General features: G+C 56.1%; 2 protein-coding genes across 2 annotated transcripts; one reads left to right on the plus strand and one right to left on the minus strand.

Annotated features, from left to right (window-relative positions):
• The first annotated feature begins 493 nt into the window (after nt 1-493).
• Nucleotides 494-7,450, plus strand: RNF215 (ring finger protein 215). The gene is made up of 9 exons (XM_087828374.1): nt 494-842; nt 1,083-1,226; nt 1,714-1,785; nt 1,865-1,950; nt 2,361-2,517; nt 5,583-5,702; nt 5,779-5,922; nt 6,170-6,272; nt 6,363-7,450. Exons 1-9 carry the CDS (start codon nt 558-560, stop codon nt 6,383-6,385), a joined length of 1,134 nt encoding a protein of 377 aa, XP_087684500.1. The 5' UTR covers nt 494-557; the 3' UTR covers nt 6,386-7,450.
• CCDC157 (coiled-coil domain containing 157) lies at nt 6,463-23,009 on the minus strand. Its single transcript, XM_087828375.1, is given in 12 exon segments — nt 6,463-9,092; nt 9,181-9,269; nt 9,703-9,852; nt 9,854-9,888; nt 10,889-11,057; nt 11,204-11,380; nt 12,703-12,893; nt 13,252-13,329; nt 14,066-14,711; nt 15,453-15,624; nt 17,597-17,855; nt 22,964-23,009. Coding segments are annotated over 12 exon segments (2,262 nt in total). The 3' UTR covers nt 6,463-8,842.
• Nucleotides 23,010-23,105: the final 96 nt, after the last annotated feature.

A 23,105-nucleotide genomic window follows, 5' to 3' on the forward strand; every position in this document is an offset into this window, starting at 1 on the left:
CAGACATCTCTTGTTCCTGCCCTTCTCCACCCCTGATCCTGCCCTTCACCAGCCCTGATCCTGCCCTTCTCCAGCCCTGATTAGGTCTCTGCTCCCCCCACCCCAACACACACAAGTCGCCCCTTCCAACTCTCTCTTTTGCTCTCCTCCGCCCTGTCTCGGCTTTTTGACAACCCAACGGGCTGCGAGCACCTCCTGTCTGACAGTCCGCTTCTGCCACCGGGACTCGTGCCCTGCTCCGCTCGGGTCTCCCGGGCCACCTGCGCCGGAGCTCCCCGAGGCCACCAGGGGGCGCGCGCGGCCCGGCCTGGGCGCCCGAGCCTCCGGGAGCCCCGCCCTCCCCCTGCGCCCCGCCCCGTCCGGCCGCAGCCCCGCCCCGCTCCCGGCGCCCCGCCCCGCTCCCGGCGCCCCGCCCCGCTCCCGGCGCCCCGCCCCGCTCCCGGCGCCCCGCCCCGCTCCCGGCGCCCCGCCCCGCCCGGGCCGCGGCCTCGCCAGCTCTGCTGCCCAGCGGCCGGGACCCCCGGTGCCCCCGTCTCCTCTGTTCGCTGGGTCCGACCATGGGCCCCGCCGCCCGCCCCGCGCTGAGGTCGCCGCCGCCTCCGCCGCCGCCGCCGCCGTCGCCGCTGCTGCTCCTGCTGCCGCTGCTGCCGCTCTGGCTGGGCCTGGCGGGGCCCGGGGCCGCGGCGGACGGCAGCGAGCCCGCCGCCGGGGCGGGGCGGGGAGGGGCCCGCGCCGTGCGGGTGGACGTGCGGCTGCCGCGGCAGGACGCGCTGGTGCTGGAGGGGGTCAGGATCGGCCCCGAGGCCGACCCCGCGCCCCCGCTGGGCGGCCGTCTGCTGCTGGTGAGCGCCCGGCCCCAGCCGCGGCGTGCACCCCGCACCCAGACCCGGCCTCCGCCCTGCACCGAGCCCTGGCAGCCCAGCGCCCGCGCCCCAGGCTGCCCAGGCCCCCAGCATTGCGGCTTCCAGAACCCGAGATCCAGACGCCCTCCCGCTAAACCCCTTCCCAAACCCCGGCCTCCTCCCCGGTGCGCTCGAGCCGTCTAACCTCTGCGCCCCCTCCCGATGCCCCTTGCCCCACAGATGGACGTCGTGGACGCCGAGAAGGCGGTGCCCGCGGAAGGCTGGATCGCGGTGGCTTACGTGGGCCAGGAGCAGGCCGCCCCGTCCCCCCCGCACAGCCGGAGCAGCGGCCCGCAGGCCTGCCCCAAGGCCCTGGTCCAGCAGGTGCAGGGGATGTATGTGGGGAAGGAGGTTGGAGGTGGGGGGTTTTCAAGGCATTTGCTAGAGCCGGACTACCAAGGGGGACCCTGAGGAGCTTCCAGAAAACCCCTAGGCCTGGGCTGGGCCAGGGACCCCCAGTTTGGAAAACTGAGTCAATATGGTGAGGAAACAGGTGTGGGGAGCCAGGGAGAGTCAGGAAGCTCCACCAGGCTCGGAACACCCAGTGGGGAGTGCCCCATGGGGGTTCATGGGCTCATGACAGGCCCGCCCCGCTGGGACCAGGGAAGGCACAGCATTGTTTGGGTCCCACAGAGCATCTGGGGGAAAGGCTGGAGGAATAAAGGTTTCTGCCCTTGACCTCAAGGAGCTTATAGCCAGTCGGTCCAGAGGAAAGGATGGTTGTGGTGCCAGGAGCTAAGAATAACTGTGGCGACAGGTGTGGGGGCAGGGTGCGGGCAGGGTGCGGGCTAGCCTCCTCTCTGTCCTGCAGATGCGGAGGGCGCTCTTCCTGGGAGCCTCTGCCCTGCTCCTCCTCATCCTGAACCACAACGTGGTCCGAGAGGTAAGCCGGCTGACGCTTTGGGGGCACACAGGCTGGGGATGGAAGACCAAGGCCAGCTGACCTCTCTGTCCCCCTGCAGCTGGACATATCCCAGCTTCTGCTCAGGCCAGTGATCGTCCTCCATTATTCTTCCAATGTTACCAAGCTGCTGGAGGCGCTGCTGCAGTGAGTTGGGGTTTGAACTCCGAAGGACTGGTGGGCCTGGGAAGCCTAGGTGTTGGGGAGCCCTGGCTTCGCCATGGGCTCAGGGGGTCTTGGGACCAGGGCCTTTCCTATTATCTTCAAGACTGATCTGAAAAATGGGTGAGGAGACCAGAAGGAGGCGCCAGGACCTGGAGTGAGGAGACTGCTCTGTGGGCAGAGGGGATTCGCTCTAGCAAGGAGGAAGCTGGATTTCTGATCCCTGGGCTTGTGGGCCTACCTGGCCTGGCTGGTGTGAGAACTGGGAAAACCCATAACTGAGAAAGGTTTAGGGGCCAAAGCAGAAGGGCTACAGGATGATACGTGGGGGTGCGGGGTGGGGCTCACCTCCCAAGAGCCCTTCTGTCTAGCTTCTCGGTGGCTTTCCCTTCCAGGAGGACCCAGGCCACAGCTGAGATCACCAGTGGAGAGTCCCTGTCGGCTAACATTGAGTGGAAGCTGACCCTGTGGACCACCTGTGGCCTCTCCAAGGATGGCTACGGAGGATGGCAGGACTTGGTGTGCCTGGGAGGCAGTCGGGCCCAAGAGCAGGTGGGTGCTGGGGAGAGGAGGCTCGGGTGGGACCACACACATGCCTTGTCTCAAGTCCTGTAGCCTCTCCCCACTGCATGGCGAGGACTGCCCCTCCCACTCCCTAGGGCTATTGCGAGTGTTCAGTGACACGGTGGGTATTCAGTGTGGTGCCTGAGCCAGGGTCATTTACAATCAATGATAGCTGCTGTTGTCATGTCATTTTTCCTCTTAGAAGCCTTCTCTGGCTCCCCATTGCCTGCAGAATAAAGTTAAGCATCCTTAGCCTGGCTTTCACAGCTCTCCTCATCACTCTTATTTTTTTCCTAGTCTTACGCTCCACCACCTTGCCATGTATGGGCCTTCACACCCCCAACCCCCCCTGCCCCCCCAGTCTCCTGCCGCTAAACCTTGTCTGTGCGTGGCTGCAGGCAGAGACACCCTCTTTCTCTGTTTCCATATGTCCCAGTCTAGCCAGAGCCCTCACAGCTCATCCTGATGCCCTCAGCTCCCAGCCCTTCTCTCCATCTCCTAAATCATAGCTGCGCTTTGTGATGCCCTTCATGGGACTCGTAGGACAGTCAATCCTGTATATGTTGGAGAGAGCAACATGGTTTCCTGAAGGCCGGGGCTATGTCTTGTTTTCTCTGGATTTCCCAATGCTGGGCAACGAGAGGGTTCAAAGGTATTCTGTCTGCAAGCATTTCTCAGGTCCCTACTCTGTGCAGGGCGGGCATGCCCCAGTCTCCTGGGATACAGCCTCCAGCAAGTGTCTGAGGACATGGCCTGTGTGTCCGAGGCAGCTTCAAGTCAGGCAGGCTTAGGTTCAATTCCTGCCTCTGAAATCTTAGCTGAGTGACCTCAGGCTGAGTGTTTCACCTCTCTGGTCTCATGTTCCTCATTTTGTGAACAAGGACAGCACATGGACACGGGATTGTCAGGGAATTGTGTCCATAAAGCTCACAGTGGGCGCTGAGAAAATAGGCAGCTGCTGCTACTCTGAATATCTTTATTGGTATAAGGGCTTGAGTAAATAAGCAGTCACCAAGTAACTTTTGAGATCCTAGGGCACTTGGGGCTCTATGAGAAGGGCTGTGGAGGGCACTATAGGCTGTAAGACTGGGCTCTGCCCTTGAGGGGCTTAAAGACAAGCAGGGAAGAGGAACTTTTACCCAAAGGAGGCCTTGGCAGCCCAGACAGCAGGTACTAATTCATGTTTGAGCAGCATGAAGAAACACACTTCTGTGGAGGAAGCAGGCACTGGTGCTGGGGGAATGGGAGGGTTTTCTGGAAGAGAAGGGAGCCCCACTGTATCTCCCCCTGGAGGGCAGCCTACACAGACCTCTGGGTGGGGCAGACATTTGGTAAGGGGCTGTCAGGTGAGAGGCCGGGACCAACTTTGAGCACAAAGGCTAGCGCTAGGAGAGGAGCAGGCTGGGAGTGGGCTGGAGAGGCCTGCAGGTGGGAATAACAGTCTGCAGGTCGGTCTGGCTGGTGCAGAGGGCAAAGCTGGGCAGCCATACTGCTGGCCAGGGTGGGCCATGCAAGTGTTGGGTGGCCACAGTAGCTGGAGTGTTTGAAGGGCTGCTGGGGCCCGCTCTCAGACCAGTCACCACCCCTCCAGTCCCTGAGAATCAGACTGCAGCACCGGTGCATCAGAAAGTTCTGACGGACAAGCCTCAGCCCTGCCTTCCCTCTTCACCGGGAGGTTCCCAAGATGCGCTGAGCCTCAGCAGTGGCCCCAGAGCTAAAGCAATGGTTTATGACACTAGCAGCACCCAACATTTTCCAGAGTGTTGGCCTCTTTCAACAACAAATAATATCTTGGCCCGTCTCCTACGTAAGGGTAGTTGAACTTCAGCATCGGCTGGGGAAGAACATGACGGCAGGGAGCTACTAAGAAGGCAGAAAGCTTTAAAGTGAATGTGTTTATTATTAGTCATAACACCCACAGGCCCTGTGAAACAATGGGCCGCTGTGGGTGAGGTGTGCCTAAATGGTGAGCAGGCTGGCTTTTGCTTATAATGTCTTATTTCCTGAGCCCGCTGTTTAGTTTTAGTCAAAGCCTGGCTGCCACACCACATATGGTGGGAGTTAAGTTTCCCCAGGAACTCTGAGCTCCCCTCCCAACCCCAGGAGCCTCTCAAGGACTAAGTGAGACATGTCAGACTGTTTCCTCTCTCCAATGGGCAGCAAGGAAATGGGTTTAGAGTAGGTGTGAGGAGGGCTGGGCAGGGGAGGCAAGGGGGAACATGCCCAGCCCTGGTGGTCAGGGAGAGCTTCCAGAGCAAGGGGTGTCCAAAGACATCAGCCAAGGAAAGGAGCAAGGAAGAAGAGAGTTCCCAAGAGGGGAACAGTGTATGCAAAGGCACAGACTTAAGAGAGGGCGAGAGGCAAGGGACACTGAGAGGAGGGAGGGGGTGGGAGATCGAGGGCCCTGAGGACAGGCTGAAGGGGGTTGGGTTTTCTCCTGAAGACAGGGACTGACATGGGGGAAGGGAAGCCTTAGGGGGACAGGTGTCAAGGGGGGGTGCTGTGTGATTGGGTCTGCAGGCGAGATGCCTGCTGCTGTGGTGGGAAATGGGTGGGTGAGGCTGAAGCAGGGGACTCAAAGAGCAGTAGAGGAATGGGCTGGAGAGGAGGGACATGAGACCCCTAGGAGAGCGAGGCAACAGTCCCTGGGGACTGGTGATCCCTTAGAGGGCATGTGAATATCAGCCAGGGCAGAGGTAGGTGGGCGATGGTGCCTAGAAAGCTGACCAGAAGTGCAGGTTAGGGATGGGGGTGGGAAGGTGACAGTGGAGTCTGTGAGGCTTCCAGGTAGACACCTCCATGAGCCTAAACAATGGGTTTGCTGCTCAGGAGAGGCCTGGGCTGCGGGGAGATGTGGGTCCCCTCACTGTGTGGGATGGAGCATAGACAGCTGGGTAGACCCTGGGACAGAGGCTTCAGAAGATGAAGCCAGGAGCCCGGTGCTGAGGGACACAGTGCTGATGGACCTCACCTGCCTGGTCCTTAGGGTGGATTTACTGGGGGAAGAGGGTGGGGTGACCCCAGTGTCCCTGACACCCTGCTCCCCTCCCCAGAAGCCCCTGCAGCAGCTATGGAACGCCATCTTGCTGGTGGCCATGCTCCTATGCACAGGCCTTGTGGTCCAGGCCCAGCGGCAGGCGTCACGGCAGAGCCAGCGGGAGCCTGGAGGCCAGGTGGGAGCCAGCCCAAGGGAGTCCCGGTGCCTCTAGCCCTCGGCCCGGCCTAACTCTGCCTGCCCTTCCCCCACAGGTGGACCTGCTCAAGCGCCGTGTGGTGCGAAGACTGGCATCCCTTAAGACCCGGCGCTGCAGGTTGGGCAGGGCAGCACAGAGTCCCCCGGAGCCTGGTGCCGAGACCTGTGCTGTGTGTTTGGACTATTTCTGCAATAAGCAGGTTTGTGCCCTAGGCAGAGGCCAGCCATTGGCTGACCTGTGATGGTCTACCCTACTCCGAAGACCTCGGAACCACCCTAACCAGTCCATTCTCTCCCACCCCCACCAGCACTACAGAAAGAAGAATGGGGGGAGGGGTGGCAGGCAACAGGGGTTTCAGTTCCCCAGCTTGGGTGAGGATATGGGGCCAGGTGCCCCCACCTAGAGGCCTGCAACTGTGGCCTGAGCCCTCCTTCCCCTCCCCACAGTGGCTCCGGGTGTTGCCCTGTAAGCATGAGTTTCACCGAGACTGTGTGGACCCCTGGTTGATGCTCCAGCAGACCTGCCCACTGTGCAAATTCAATGTCCTGGGTAAGGATCAAGGGTGGGGGGATCCTTGGCTGGCTCCACCTGGTCCTTACCTGACACCTCCCTCCCTGTTTTTTTCCCTCCTCTCTGCAGGGAACCGCTACTCAGATGATTAGCCGCCCCAGCCGCCTGCACGTGGAGATAGAATCCCTCCCGCCTGCAGTCTGGCCCTTGGCCTGGGCTCTTGGAACAGGACAGTGGGATAGACTGGAGAAAACCCTGTGGGTGCGAGGAAGAATAGGGGCCTCCCCTGCTGAGGAGCAAGGCACCCCACTATATTCCACTCTGGGAAGGAGGGGCCACAACGCCCAGGCCGAGAATGCAGGACCCAGACCTGCCAGGAAGAGAGGCCCCTTTGGTCCTTTTGTACAATCTTGGGGTGTCTGTGTCTGCCTTCCTTTCAGGAAGCTCCCAGGACCCTGGGTAGGGGCCTGGGGAAAGAGGGTGGGGGCAGTGCAGCTGCTCCCAGGGCTCTGGGAGCTCTCTGGCCTGCCTGTCAGGACACCCCAGGGGCTGAGGCTGCAGTGGTCAGTTTTGTGTTTATTTATTTGGGGGTGGGTTGGGGGAGGAGCTGTCTGGCCTCAGGGGCACCCTAGCCTGAGCATCTTTCAGGACACATCTTGGTCAAGGCTGGGATGTTAAACCTAAGGCCTGCTGCCCTCAGTCCTTGGGCACTAGGAGCCATGGGTCCCACTGCCTGTCCAGTCAGGCTCCCTTTCTGGCCTGGTTGAGACCAGAGGCCTTAGAAACAATCCAGTCCTGTGCTTCTCAGTGGGACCATGGGTCACTGACCAGGATACTTGAAGCCACAGGATAAATGTGGTGCATATTCCAGGGGCATCCTTTTTTTAAAAGAAGATTTGGGGTAGGGGAGGTTTAATATTAAAATAAACATGGATATATTTTAACATAAGAAATAAAATTTGTGTGGTTGTTTTAAGATAAAAAATACAAACTGACTCACCTTGGACTCTACTGCCTATGGGAGGTGGATTATAAGACAGCTCCCATGAACATGCCTTGTATAATCCTGGAACTATGACTCTCATAGATTTGACTTCCGTGATTAGGTTGTTATATGGCACCGTGGACCTTGAAACGTATCCAAGTGGGCCTAACCTACCCACATGAGAAATTCTTTGTTGCTGACTTGAAGATGGAGGGGGCCACGTGGCAAGGAAGGCAGAGAGCCTCTGAGAGCTGAGCAGACCCAGCTGACAGCAGCTAGCAAGGAATTACACCTCAGATCAGAATTCTGCCAAGGACCAGAATGAGCCTGGATGCTTCCCCAGAGCCGTCAGAATGGAATGCAACCTGGCAGATACTTTGATTTTAGCCTTCTAAGACCCTGAGCAGAGAATCCAGCCACCGGGCCTAGACTTCTGAACTACAGAACTGTGAGCTAATAAATGGATACATAGAGGAGCTGAGCTGTGAGGGGTCTTTTCCCTGCACTTGGACCCAGGCCTCCTGCCTCAGGGAGCCCCCAGCCACAGGGCTGGCTCTCACCTATGAGGGCCAGGGCCAGGGCATCCCAGCCTCCCTCAGGAACCCTCAGGCTCCATAGTAGCAAAAGTCAGACACACCCTGGTCACCTACAAACATGGCCCCTCTTGACCTTTCTCTGTAAACTGAGGTGCTTTACCTGCTGGCCTTCTCACCAGAGAAAATAGGAAGCTGGGAGTGCCCAGCCTAAGTCCTCAGCAAGGTCTTAGGGCCTGTTCCTCACAGATAAGGTGACTCAGGGCAGGCTGGAGACCTCATGAGAAAACTGGACTGTGACGGGCCTCGTGTGGCTGGTGGCATTAGTGCCTGTCCCCAAGGGTTAGGCCTGGGAAAGCCAGGGCTGGCTAGGGTGTCCCAATCTCTGGTTGGATGAACCCTTGCCCTGCTTTCAGTGGCCTCCTGGGGATCCAACCTCCTGGATCTAGAGAAACCCTTTGTGACCTACATTTCCTGAAAGAACTCTTCAGAGAAAGGAGGGCTGACTTTCTTGGGTCCTTAATATCCCCATCCCCAGGTTCAAAGCCAGGGTGGGAGGCCCCAAGTTCAGACCTGGGGCTAGGGAAGGTGTCATTGCCCTCTGCCAAGAGTCCAGAGCAAGGGCCCCAGCCTCAGACTGCTTTCTTGCTTTAGATATCCCCATTGGGTCCATCTCAAGCTGCTTTCCTTCCCCTGCATACCCCCTACATTGACCCTACTCTTTGTTGGTGGGGTGGGGGGGTGTCACTGAGTCCATCCTATCCTTTGGCCCTTGCTGTGGGGTTTGAAAGACTGCCTTTCACCTGGCCCAGATGCCAGAAACTTCTTTCTGCCTTTGGTGTACTCTTTTACCACTGCCCATCAGGAGCTCCCATTTACTGAGGTTCCACAGTTGATGTGCTAGGCCTCTGCTGGCGATGATCTGCAATGACTGGGGACTCTGTGGTCCCTGCCCAGGACAGGGAAGGAATGACTCTGCCCCTGGCTCAGACAGTGCTGTGAGGTTAAGGTCGCTGTGGGTAGATGGCCAGGGCTTTATTACATTGGGTGGGTTGCCAGCTACCTGCCCTCAAGCCCCACTCCACTGCAGGCTACATGGGCGGCAATTGGAGCTTGTGTACAGGGTTGGCCTGACCTCGGCTTGGTGACAGTCTCCTCCTTAGCCTGGCCAAGACCTGGATGGGGTTCTGGGCACAGGTGGTCGAGTAGGTCACATCCTCCAGGGAGGACTTGCTGGATTGGCCACAGGACTGCTGAGATGGGGATGCCCGGGGCTGGCCCAGCAGGGTCTTGCCTGCACTGGCTGTCCTTCTGCCAGGTGAGTGCCGCCTGCCCAGAGGCCTGAGGGAGGACCAGATGGCAAGAGCCCACGTGAGCAAGAGGAACCAGCCCAGGCCACCCGTCCCGTCTCTGGCAAAGCCTCACTTACCCTGGGGACACTCTCTGGGCCTGGACTGGGGGTGCTGCTCCCTGGATTCCCTGGCTGGAATGGGCCCTGAGCTGGTCCTGTGGGATCAGCTGCAAAGAAAGCCAAGCTCAGAAAGGCCCAGGAGTCCCCTCCCCACTGTTCAGAGAGGGTGGCATAGCCAGGAGGGTGAGGGAGGGCCCAAACCTGTCCCCGTGGCCTGTTCCTCTGCAGGGCAGGGTTTGAGAGCCTTCCAGGGTCACCTCAGCTGCAGTGTGGGAAGATTTGCTTTCTGATAGGGCTCCTAGTTGCACTTGGAATAAAGTATGAAGGGCCAGAGTGGGGATTTGGAGCCAGAAATTACTGTAACATCCTCTCATCTTATTAAAATACACAAGATGTTTCACAACAGTGTAATCTAAAGCTGCATTTGGTGAGGGGCTCTCAACAGGTTCCCAGGGTGGTGTCTGAAGATCTCAGCTGGGTAGGGGCCTTCTCCAAGTCTCCAAGAGCCAACTCTCTCAGGTGAGGACCCAGGCTACCCACCTTGAGGCCCCCCTGCTGGGCTACATCCCGAATTTTGGACAGCATTGACCGGAGCCGCCCATTCTCCTCCTGCAGGACCCGGATGCGGATGTCGTTGGCCTGCACCTGCCTCTCCATGTCATCCGTGACGTTGCCGGAGCCTGTAGGGATGGGCTATCTGGCACCTCACCCCGCCAAGTCTGCCTCCTGTGCCCAATAGGACAGGACCTCAGAGGGCAGGCATGGGTGGGTGGCCCAGCAGGCGCAGGGGAGCTGGGCCTGCCTTCTCCTGAGGCCTTGTCTTCCCTCCCCAACCCCTACCTGCTAAAAGGTGACTACAACATTATAGAATTTGAGAGATGAGTACAACTTAAGGCTCACTGAAGACTTAGCAAATAGACAATAGCCTGTTTCTGGAAGGCCAGGGACACAGTGAATTGTCCAAAGTCACACAGCCGCTTTTGGGTATGAGTCAGGAATTCAGCAAGGCTGCTCTTTTCCACTACATGGGGGATGAATGATTCCTTTGGGCTCAAATAACCTGAGCAAGTCTCTGTCCTCTCCGGTTCTGGGTTTGTGAAAAGAGGCTGCTCCCTGCCTGGCAGGGCAGTTGAGAGGGCAACAGAAGGGCCTGGCATGTGGCCAACACTCAGGAGTGATGACTTATCATGACTAGTTAAATTGTAGTAGGTCTTCCTCACGGCTCTGAATGGATTCACCCCTAGAGCTTCAGCGGTCTGGAGGGGCTGGGATGAGAACCCAGGTGGCCTGGTATCCAGTCCCCTGCTGAAACAGGTTCACAGCACTCTTGTGCCATGGGGACCAGGGCACTGGACAGTTGAGGCTGGGCCCCTGGAGCAGGCTGCATGGTGTGGTTTGGGAAGACGCTAGGACAGGGAGCACAGGGAAGTCAAGCAAGAAATGGCATGTGACACATGGTGATGAGCACAGTCTACACAGGCAGCCAGACCTGTGCCTGCATTTGGCTGTATGACTGTGGGCAGTTACCTCACCTCTGGGCTCCCATGTCCCCTTCTACACAGAGTGGGTAACACATGAAGCTACTGCATGTTGAGGGGGGCTCTGTAGACTGCACTGCTGGCCACCCCAGCTCTACCACCCTTGCTGCAAGCTAGGGAGTTGCAGACCCCCACGTCCTGCTGCCCTGGGTCCCAGTGTGTCCCGTGCACCATCCCTGGGCCCCTACTTTGGATCTGGGCCTCATTAGGCCTGTGCAGGTCCGGGAAGGCCACCAGCAGTCGCTCCCGTTCCCTCAGCTCCACGAGCTCCCGTTCCAGGTCTGAGATGGTCAGCTGCAGGTCTGTCATCGCCTGCTCCAGGCCTTGCTTCTCCCCCTGCAGGCTCTGCAGCAGCTCCTGGGACAGGGAGGTTCAGACCTGGCCTGAGGAACACTTCCTGGCTCCCTTGGGGACACCCAACCCTTCTACTCCCTAGACATGGGACAGGCCTACAGGCACCCAGCTGGCTGGAGGCTCCTCACCCTCAACCTGCCCGCTCCCACCTGCTGGGCCTGGAGCTGGCATTGCCCCTGCTCTCTCTCGCTCTGTTCGCTCTGCAGCTTCTCCTCCATGTGGGCCCGCTGGGCCTCGGCCTCATCCAGACTGCCCCGAAGCTCCTCACGCTCCTGGTCCATGCTGTCCAGCTGCTGTAGCAGGGCTCGCTGTTTGGCCTGCAGGGACTGAGCCAGGATGGGCAAGCAGGGAGGCCATGAGGCTCATGGGGCTAGGCCTAGCCACGTGGGACTAAGGAGGCTACAGTGTCTGTGACCTCTGCCCCAAGCCCTCCCTTTTGAGCTGCATCAGTTTGTCCACATAGAGGGAGGCTGTGCACGTGTGTGAAAAGCAAGGGGCAGAGGGCAGAGGGCAAAGGGTGACATACATCCCATCCTGGTCAAAGCCAGACCCCCAGCTTGCAGACCCTGCCCCCTTGGAAAGCAGTTGGTGACTCTATCGGCCTCACTCCCATTTCTTTTTGGTCACAGTCTCACTCAGAGAGGAATTTTAGGAAATGTTTTTCTTCTCCTTAGGTCTTCAGCCCACACCACTTGGAACCCACATTTCCTGACACCCCCTGAGTACAAAGCAAAAAGAACCAGCCCCAGTCATTTCTGAGTCCTGGGTCCAGCTCTAACTGTGTGGCCTTGGTCAATTTCCTTAATCTCACTGAGTCTCAGTTTCTTCATCCATAAAATGGGGATGACAAGATATCTGTGACCTACTGCTGTGGTGAGGAGGAAGAGCGAGAGGGCTGCAGAGGCTGAGCCCAGTGCCTGGCTCACAGAAGCCACCTGATGCAAGGCGACTCTGACTGTTCTTGCAGGGCACTGAGAAAAGCACCCACTTGGGGTTGAAAGACTTTCTCATCCTGGGCCATGCCTGACCCTGGGACTTTTATCTGGGGTTGTGGCTCCCTACCCAGCCTCTGAGGATAAGCCCAGCCAGGATAGCCCCCAGACCTGCCCCCTCTCTAGGTGACAGGTGTGACCAATCACTCACTCCCTTAGCCACCCCAGTGGGGACTCCTGCAAGACCCCATTGCACAGCTGTATCCTTGGCTCTTGTTCACCCTCTGTCCTCCCTATCCTTCCTGTTGCTGATGAACTAATCACCAGCAATTGGAGTACAGTTCAAAGACCACCTCCTCCCAGAAGCCATTCTGGATTCCCACAGATGTGACTATCCCTTCTTGGACCCCTGTAGCACTTTTCCTGCCCCCTCTTAGTTATCTGGCAGGGGAGTTGTGGTGGCACAACTGCTTGCCCTTGCCGAGTGTGTAGCTCCTCCAGAGCCAGGCCTCATTTGACTGTATCTGTCCCTGGGTCACCATTCCCCCAGTGTCCTGCTCAGATCCTTCATATAGGTGAGTCAAACAAAATCCTGGGTATTTGTTGGGGAGCAGATGCCTTACACAGATAAACCCCCACCCCCCACCAGTGGAGCCCTTTCCCCCCGCAGCCTACATTGCAGGCACCCAGGGTGCTGGCGAAGTCCCCAGTCTCACCTCCTGGTGGCGGACCATGCTGTCAACGCGGGCCTTCTCCTTGTCCAGCTCTGTGCTGGCCCAGCGAATCTGCTGGCTGGCCCCATCCAGCCGCCCTGCCAGCAGCTGCACCTGTTCCTCCAGCTGCTGCACCTGCCTCTCAGCCTCCATCCTGCGCTTGGCCTCTTCCTGCAGCTGCTGGGCCTTTGTCTCTGCAGGATTGAGCAGATATAGGAAAGGATAGGGCAGGGGAGCCCTGGGTGCAAGTCCCTGCACCTCCTCTGACCCAGGATGGGACCAGGGATGTATGTGTCACAGCACGTCTCTGGGTCTCAGCGTCTTAACCACAAAATGGTGCTCTGAACCCACCTAAGGTGGGTTCTGAAAATAGAAGGTGGCACTCCAATTTGGGTCATTACCCAACAATGTGGTTGCTTTCAGGCTCACCCTCCTTTGTGGTTCCCTTTATTTTTGCTCCAGAATCCAAGGGGACATAGATGGGGGGGCTCATCATGTTGTACCACTGAGCACGAGGCACACGGTATGGGGCTATATGACAGGACTCCTCACCCACGGCCTGTGTGGACTTCTTCTGCTGCTGTAGCTCTCCTTCCAGGGCAGCCACCTTCCTCTTAAGGTCACTTGTTTCTATTCCACCAAGAGAGAGTCCCTTCAGAGGTTTCCTCGGGCCTGGCTGGAGGCCTTCATGCCCAGTGTACCCTACAGAGTGGTGGCAGCCAATGCCATGTGGAGGGGTCACCTGGACTTGAGGGTGAGCTCTGGGCAGATGCCAGGAAGCCTGGGCCCTGCTCTGCCCTGCTTCCTATTGGCTGGCTGCCATGTCTCTATACCTCTCCGGGCCTCAGTGTCCTCCACGGAGGCAACAGTGAGGCTCAGAAAGACCAGTGACTTGCCCAGATCCCTATGGCCTCACATTAGCGGGCACTGGCTGACTTCCAGTGCCAGTGATTGCATCTCTTTGCCTGATGGCTTTCGCCAAAGCCAAAGAGGCCACTCTGCTGGATGGAGGTGCCAGGGAGCAAACTCCCCAGGAGTTACCTTCGGTGACCAAAAGGAGTGAGTGGATGAATGCCTGGGCTCCCTTGCCCCTCTGAGGGGATAACTCTGAGGCACACGTTCTGCGCTGGCTCCAGTGTTCTCAATGAGATTAAGCTCCAGTTGCCCATGGTGTAACTGGCTTGATGAATGTACCTTTTTTGGCTGCTTTCCCTTCCTTACATATCTGGCCCACTCCCCAGCCAGGGTTTCTTCCAGCCTAACTATTTGTACAGCAGCCCTGTTGCAGGGTCTGCTACTGGGAGAGCCCACACTAAGGCTGTAGAAGAGCCCCAGGCACTAAGGGTCCAGCCTCTGGGGCACAGACCTGCGAGCAGTTGCTGCTTGTCATGCTCCCACTCGGCCAGGTGCTGCTGGGCCTCGTCCGCCTGCTGCCGCCTCTCCCCCTGTTCCTGCTGCAGTGCCTGCTCCAGCTTGCCCACCTGCTTCCTCAGTCCATCCTTCTGCTCCTCAGCTTCCTCCAGCTGGGCTCTGAGGGGCCCGACAAGCTGAGTGAGGGTTCCCACATGCTTACTGAGGCGGGTCAGGTCTTTGCTCTGTTCCGTTGCCCATTGGCCCACAGTGGCAGCTGGCAGTGGCTTGAGCCCCATGGTGTCCTGCACCAGCTGCTGAAACTGGCCTAAGGATGAGGGCAAGTTCTGGCTCTGACACAGGCTGATGACCACCTTGCCCACCTCCCGCAGGCTGCCCTGGACACTGGTGCACGCATCACAGGGCACCAGGGCGGTCTCCACAGTCTGGGAGTGGACACTCTTGGTGCTCTCAGTGGTCCTGGCAGGAGACTGCAGGGAGACTCTGACAGAGAGGCTGCCTGGTTCTTGGCAGGTCTGGGGCAAGCCTGGAATTGGGGAGGGGGGCTTGATGAACTTGGCAGTCACAAATTCAGGACTCTTGGCTGGCTCGCCCTTGGCTGTGGGCTTGGAGGTAGGGGTCTCCCCTTGGGTTGCCCTTTTCTGTGTCAGGAAAAGAAAGGGAAAGCAGGTGAGGGAGATAGGCCTGGGAGGTGACTACTTCCCTGGGGATTTCTGTGATAGCCTCTCCTGATGCTCAGACCCTCAGATGTTATCAAACACCAATCTGAATGAAAGAGAACCTTTTCTTTCCACTGCTTGAAGTTACTAAGCCTAGGCCTCCTCTCTGCTGCCCACCCCCACTCCCCCCAGGCTCAATGAAGGTACATGCATGGTACTGGGAGAGTAACAATGACAGACAGCTGTCGGTTACTGGACTCTTTCTTAGTGGACTTGACTACTCTCGTGTCACTGTAGCCATTCTTAGTTTTAGTTTCCTCCCCCATCATGGTGACAGTGGTCCTTCCCACTGGGTGATTGTGAGGATTACGGGATAACCCTTAACAAATGGCACTCATATTAACACTATTACCTAACAATGGCCAGAGAGGTGGGAACTGTCATTACTCCCATTATACAGGTGAACAAGCTAAAGTTCAGAGGAGGTAGCATTTTTCCAAAGTCCCACCGTGTAAAAAGCAGAGCCTGGTAGCCCAGACATGTCCCCCATGGCTTGTGCTGTAACATAAGGCCTTGACTGGGAGGCTCCAGAGTTGACACTTCCCTTCAGGCAGTGTAGAGTCAGCAATGGGCATGGTGCACATATGCTGTGCTAGGAAGCTGGGGCATGGTGAACTGGTGTGACAGTGACCACAGTTGGCAAATGGGGGTTAACTGACCTACCTGGGGGAGTGTCTGCTGGTAGAGCATGCCTAGCTTCAGCAGGCTATTCCAGAAATGCCGCACTGTGAGCCCCACAGACATGCAGGGCCCCACAGCCCGGGCAGGGGGCACTGTCTGCTCTGAACTGAGGTTCTCCAAGTAGCTTGCACAGCTCTGAAGTAGCAGCAGGAGCCTGTGGGCAGAGACAGCAGAGTCAGAGAGGGTAGAGCCCAGTGCTAGTGTGCCCTCATGCCACATAATCAGCGGCCTCTGGTTCTGGGGAACTGGCCCAGGCATCAGAGACTTGGAGCATCTAAGAATATGCTCTGCCAGGCCAACTTCAAACCCAACCCAAGAGCCACTTCTTCCGGCTCAGTTTGGGGGCCTCTTTTGGGTCTCCTTAGTGGAAACACTCTGTCTGGCAGTTTCCCACTGCTGTTGCTCTGAGAGGATGCTCTGGGAGGTTGGGCCTTCGCTCAGTTGTATCCTCAGTGCTGAGAAAGTACTGGGCAAATGGCTGCCTGATATCCCATGGCCCAGAGCCTTCATTACAGAGGACAAAGTTGAGACCTGAGAGGGGAGGAGCTTGCCCACAGCCTCAGGGTGAGCATGCAGGGTAGGGGTGCCTTGCAGTTTCCTGATTCTTGGGGGGGAGGGGAGGGTCTGAAGGGCGTCTGCTTCTGTGACAATGGAGACTTGAAGTGAAGAGAGCCAGGTCTCTAGTCTTACCTCTGAGTTCAAAATTAGAGTAAAGGGCTTATTTTAAGGAAAAGGGGTATTGGAAGAATGTTTGTATTTGCATGGGAACCAAGCTATTTTAAAGGAAGAGGTATTATGTTTACAAAGCATACCAGGCAGGTAAGTGACCTTCTCTTGTTGTAGGTGCAGGGGGATCATCGCAAACCCGCTGGGTCTTGGGCAGAAAGGGCCCAGGGAAGAAGGTGCCAACTGCCTCCAGGCCCTTCCTCTCTCTGGGCCAAGGTGTCCTCCTATAATGGGGACAACTGTGCCTGCTGCACAGGTGAGCAGCAGTGGGAGTTGGGAAAGCACGTGGGAAAGGACGTAGCACGGCCTTGACAGTGTGGTTTGTCTGCTCGGACCGGCAGACACTCTCAGTGGGATACTGCTGTGCTATCTACCTCCATCATTAGCCATAATCCCACCCGTGATGTGAACTGAGCACCTCCAGGTGCTACAGCCTGAGCCAGTGAGCATGGCCCTGTCCTCCAGGGTTCCCAGGGTAGTCTAGGTCTCAGACCCAGCAGTCTCTGCTGGGAGTTGTGTACACACGTAGAAGCCCAAGGGAGGCTCTGACTAACTCAGCCAGAGGTGGGCACAGGGATGAAGAAAGGGCTGGGAAGACACGTCAGCAAGAGCTTCACAGAAGGGGAATGTGTAAACTGGACCTTGATAGATGAGTGGAACTGGGCCAGACCAGTAAGGGGTGGGTAGGGCACAGCGTGTGTAAAGCCATGGAGGAAGGAAGGTGTGTTCCGTGCTTACATGTTCAGCCCGACAGGTTCCAAATGGTGTTTTTACACCAAGGGCTTGTACAGGCTTCTTTGTCCCTGGGCAGGTCATCTCCAAGCTGCTGGGGTCCCTGTTTGTCAGGCCCCGATGATTTCATTAGCATGCAAGGTATTAGAGCACAGGGAACCTGGGTTGGGTCCCCGAAAAGTGAAAGCTAACGACCACATTAATGTTAATAATAGCACATAAGTGGTGGTGTTGTGGAAGAATCCACTGGCTCTCTTCCCAGCAGGGCCAGGATTTAGAAAAACAAATCCCACATCTGGATCCATGACAAAGTGTATAAGTGGGAACAGCACAGCCTACAAAACACTGGGATAGAAACTCTGAACAGCAGCTGTGGTGTCTCTGACACACAGAAGCCCCGAGGAAGCAGCCAGAGAAAAAGTGGTCAGAGCTGGGGTGCCACAGAGACCAACAGGACAGCCAGCAATTCCCTGAGGGTGGACAGGATAGGATGGCATAGCACAGCACATGACACAGGTGAGATCACCGAGGGTGCTGAGCTGACCTGGCCTGCAACAGTACTCAGTCAAAGGTGATTGTTACTACCAACATCATCACCACTGCTGGAGGGGGATCCCATGGCTGCTACTGGTTTAAGGGGCAGGTGTCAGGTTAGTCAAGGCCCTCACCTGTCTATGACCAGCTCCAACAGCACAGCATGAGACAGCTGTGTGAACTCGGGGTCACCCGGCACATGGTCATAGTGCTCTAGCAGGGCCACCATGTCCAGGTCACAGGCCACACGGTCAGGAAACTTCCAGGAGGGAAAACGCACGGGTCCAGCACGGGAAAAGACGTCTACGATGGCGCCCTGCAGATCGGTGAGGTCCTTGCGCAGGCTGTCCATGCAGGCCTGGCTACCCAGTAGGTGAGCCATCCTCAAGGCTCCTGGGGTGGGCAGAGAGGAGCCTCATTAGCCAGAGCCATGTGGCTGCTGCTAGAGGAAACTTCCTAGGACTCCCATCTGCCCAGATGCAACTAGGCCCAAGTCTGTCTTAGACCCTGGGGAGAAGTCTGTTTACCAGCTCCAGGTTACCAGGCCCTTTGGAAGCTGACTGTGGGTGACCTGGTCAGCCTCCCTCTCACCTATCCAACCCCACACCTACACTGCCAATTCCACTGTTGCATAAGTACCTCTGAGGGCTGTGTATGCCAGGCCCCTGCTAAATGCTGGGCAGACAGCTATGAATGAGAATATACCTACAGTCCTTCTCTCCCAGAGTGAACCACTGAACAAGCAACTGACAACTAAAAGACAGCTGTAGCTACAGTGTGACAGGGAGTGCTGGGCCACAGCAGGCCACTGTCACCTCCACAGGACTGCCTGGTCCAATCTGATCCATATCAGCTCGAGAGATCTGGGCCAAACCCTATCTGATCACTTCACACTGGCAAATAAGCCCCCAGGACTCCTTATGGTCCTTGGGAGAAAGGCCTCCTCTGGCTATGTTCCTCATTCCTACCTCTCTAGTCTCCTCCCTCTCTACCTCATACTCTCCACTCCAACTACCATCAGCTATGGGGTAGCTAATGCACAGACACTCATTTCTGTATCTATGCCTGAGGGGACCGTCCCCTCTAGCTAAATTATGCTTCCCCCATCCAATTCCCATCACCTGGCTACCTCCTCTCATCCTTCAGGGTTCCCAGATATTACCTCCTACAGGAAGCCTTCCTTGAGCACCCTCCAGGCTGGGTTAGATAATCCCTTCTGGGCTTCCCCATTTCAGCCCTGATCCCTCTGCTAGAATGGCCTCCCCTCCCCAGGCCAGGTCCTCAGTCCACCTGAGTCACTAGCATGCTCAATGTGGCTAGCCTGAGGGCTGGCCCACTATAGATGTTCACTGGCAAGTAAATGATGAACTGAATGGGCAAAAGAAGAATCCACAAAGAACTTTTCAAATACATTGATTTGGGGAGGAAAACAAGTCATAAGGTGTACGAGAGGAAACCGTGAAAATTTGTATGATACCTACCCTAACCACTCTGGTGACAGGTGACCCATGATATATTGATACACAGAGCCCCTTCCTCGCTGCGTGGCCTCAGGCAAGTCCCTCTGGGCCCCAGCTGCCTCAGTTGTAAGATGCGGACATCATCCCCTCCCCAATCAGGCCAGGTGGTTGTGAGGCTTTTAAAGGTGTCTACAAGTAAAGTGCTTGGTTCACAGTAAGACACCAATGAAAATTCTCCGGGAATAGTAACTATTACTATTGTGATTATATTATTAGCGTAACAACAGCAAAGACCATCCTTGTCTGGAGCCACTGTCTGTCTTCCGTATTTCCCCTTTGTCCCTGCGGCCAACACAGAATGCTTCCTGTCCATCTTCAGAGTCTGTGGGCATCTGAAGACAGTGATTTGGATGTACTGTTCATGGTGCTTGACTCAGAAGGTGGAGAAGCAATACTGTTCTGGCCCCTCTTGTGGCTCATCACATGACTCTGGCAGCTGATGTCAGAGCCAACATTCTCTTCAGAGCTAGGGAGTCCTGTGGATGCTGAGCCCTGGTCCCTCTCCACCCTGTAGCAGGGGCCCCCTTGTCTTTTGTGGATTTCTTGGTAGCAGAAAGTGCTTCCTTGTACTACTTGGTTAGTATTTAGGCTATGGCCCCTCTGGCCCCCAGCAAGTCCAGACCTAGCTGGGAAATCTCTCTTCCTCCAACCTATTTCCACCTCCCTCATCTCAGAACATGGCACTCCCACTGAGTGCACCTGGGCACTTCCTTGAGACCCCTTCCTTTAACCCCACATCCAAGCACAGAGTGCTGCCAATCCTATATCCAACCCACACTGAGAACCTGCCATTTCTGTCCGTCAATACTGCCCCACACCATCTTCTGCCCAGCACCTTGCTCATGGCAGCCAGAGTGATCATTTAAAAAGGCTACTCACTCCTTCACTCCCTTCCACTCCCCCAAGGCCCTTGAATGGCTTTCTACAGCTAAAAGACTAGAACACTGCCCTGGGCTCCAGCCCTGGATGATCTGCCCCCACCTCAGCATCTAACTACTTAGAATGTGCCCCCTCCCCCCACTTCCTCTAGATAAGACACCTCCCTCAGGTCCCCAGGCCAGGTGAGGTCCCCTTGGTACACATTCTCAGAGCATCCTGTTCTTTTCCATCTCAGGACACACCACACTGGCACTGAACCATCATTTGAGTAATTATTAGCGGGTGGCAGTCTCTCTACCTGTGAGCACATGGACTGTCTTTTGAGTTCACTGGGATATAACCTAGCCACCTGGGCCAAGGGACCTGAGGGCCACCCTGTGCCCACAGGTGCTATCAAGCTCAGAGGCACCAAGGGGTAGTTTTTGAGGGCTGAGCTTCCAGCCTCACAGAGGATTATGCCCTGTTCTCACCTCTATGCAGGTGCCTGCCTGTGAAGCTGGATGTCTGCACAGGTGCCTGCCCAAGTCTCAGACTAGCCTGTAGGCTCTGGGGCTCAGGGTCAGAGGCTCATCCAGGTGCCTGATTTCCTGTCTCCAGTGCAGGACTGGCCCCAAGCAGCTCTTCAGTCCCTGGGAATGAATGAAGGCAAGAGTGTGTGGGTGGGCACTCAGGGAGAGCTTCCTGGAGGGCATAGGGGAAGCTGTCCCAGAAAAAGAGGAGCGTGTTCCAGGCTGGAGGAATAAAGTGAGAAAAAGGGCAGGTGGGGTTACCTGCCTTGAGCCTGAGCACAGACTGCATGCTTCAGCAGTGCTAGCTCTGACCACAGGATCTACTGTGTGCCACTTTCCAAATGTGCTTTCTTGTACAGATGACAACACTCAAGGTTCTGAAAAGTTAGGGGTTAACCCAAGGTCACTCAGGGAGCTAGGAATCTTGAGTCCAACATCTCTGCTCTGTCCTCAGGCCAAGTTGCTTCTAAAGAAGCTCTGTGCAAAAGAAACATAATGCAAGCCACATATGGGATTTCCAATTTTCTACTGGCCACATTAAAAGAGTAAAACAAGCTTTTCAAACGGTGGCCAGAGTCTGTGAAGCCGCTCCAGGAGCCGGAGTTGTCATATCCTCTCCTTTTCCACTTCCCGTTGCAACCAATAAAGGCCGTTAGTACCATTATTAAAAAAAAAAAAAAAAAAGGAGTAAAATGAAACAGGTAAATTAAATTTAATAATATATTTAACCCAATGAATCCAAAATATTATCACTCAAACATGAAATTAATATAAAATTATTAAGATTATTTTTAGTTTTTGGGTTTTGGGTTTTTTTGGTGTTTTTATTTTTGCATTAAGTCTCAAAATCCACCCCACAACACTCACATCTACACGCAAACACACACAGGCCCACATGCCTCACACACATGTTGCCTTGGTGACTGCCTCTCATGAGATATTGTCACTCATGAGATTTTATGTCCCCAAAGAATGAGGCAGGAACAAACAGAAAAAACAGCGTGAAAGATCCTGGGTTTCCTTCCTGGAAAGGGAGGCTAGAAATAAGTAAAGCAAGCAAGAAACACCACCTGGGAAGAGGCCCTGGAACTCAGGAGCTTGCTTGTGAAGGTCAAGAAACATTGACCTGTTCACCCTCAAATAACTATAGCTGCCATCTGGGGCCATCTGAGATTCCAACTCTTGTTAGATTCTGGTTCTGATAAGCAGCAGAAATGTCAAAGAAGCAAGAACATGCGAGAGGAAAACATAACAATGAGAAAAAGCCCAGTTTGCCTGTGTCCATTCTCTGAACATTGGAGATTTGCAGATATCAACACGGTTTGAAAACCACTTAGGTATGTGTCAAGTAAAGGAGCATCTGACACAGGCTTTCTATTTTCTGGGTCTTGAGTGGAGCCCTCAGCCTGAAGAAGCCAGCCCTGCTTTCCTTTCTGAGATCTCCTAGGTGATGGCACTAATTGAGTCAACACTGCCCTGAGGCAGGAGGGTCAGATCCCTCAGGCCCAAGGTGGACTTCTGACTCACGGAGAAGAGGAGAAGAGATGGAGCTCTTTCCTCCACTCCCATTCAACATTCAAGCCCCTTCCATCTCGGAGTCCTAGGACTCAGGTAGAGATTACGCCTATCTCCGGACCAGTGTGCCCACTGAGATTCAAGGTCACCACCGTAAAAATACACTTTTGAAACCCTAAAACCATGTATATGGCAGTTGTTAGTCTCTGACTCAGGATTGCTAATTGCCTGGACCCCTGGGGACACTGAAGAAATTGAGTGAAGGCCAAGGAATAAGTAACTGCACTAGTAGGGGAGTAAGAATGGCCTGGGCTGGGGTTCCCACTCCACCAACTCTGAACTTCACTGGCCTCATCTGTAAATAAGTTGCTATAAGAAATAAATGATGTAATGCCTGTGGTGTTTGACACAGGGTCTGGCTCATGGTAATGTTCAATAAATCCTGGCTATCGTTATTATTCTACATGAATGACAACAATGACATAAACTAGTTTAGGTGTGAGAGAGAGCGATCCCGGGAGGAGACGTGGGAAGGCATCCCTCCCTATCACGTCCCCATTTCACAGATGAGGAATCCCAAGGCCAGGCAAGAGCTCAGAGCTGCCCCGCATTCAGAAGTTGGGGACGATTGGAGAGAGGGCAGGGAGGAGAGGACCTCAGGAGTGGAAACGAAAAGGGAGGGATTCCTCGGGGAAGAAAGACGGTGAGCGGCGGAAGCAGCAGCCCCAACTGGAGATGGTCCTTGGGACTCGAAGGTGGGTCTATGGAAGCCAGGCGGTGGAACCTAGAAAAGGCAGGCCCACGGGAAACGGGTGCAGCGGGATTAGAGCCTGGGACTCGGAAAGGGAAGACTGCAGGAGGTGGGCCAGACGCGTAAGAGGCGGTTTAGGGAATAGGGTGCTGGGGCTTTCAGGAGGCGGGCCCGAGGGCAGCGGGCTCTCCAAAGTGAGTGGCCAATGGGAGGGAGCTGGGGCCTTAGGAGGCGGGGTTGGAGGGAGCGAGGAACTGGCCCGTGGAGTAAAGGAGAGGGGGGCCAGGGCCGTGGGGGGCGTGCGGCGGGTGATGTACAACTTCTTACCAGTCTTTGGTGTCGCAGCCTCAGCCCCTGTGTCTGGTTCGCTCATGGAATTGCCCCCGTCCCGCCTGCAGCTCCAGGGAACCCCAGCAAACCCTAACTCGGTGCCTCGACCGCTGCCATGGCAACGGCGTCTGGCGCCCGC

This window comes from Miniopterus natalensis, chromosome 20, assembly GCF_054644295.1.
Source record: "Miniopterus natalensis isolate mMinNat1 chromosome 20, mMinNat1.hap1, whole genome shotgun sequence".
In the NCBI taxonomy this organism is placed as follows: Eukaryota; Metazoa; Chordata; class Mammalia; order Chiroptera; family Miniopteridae; genus Miniopterus; species Miniopterus natalensis.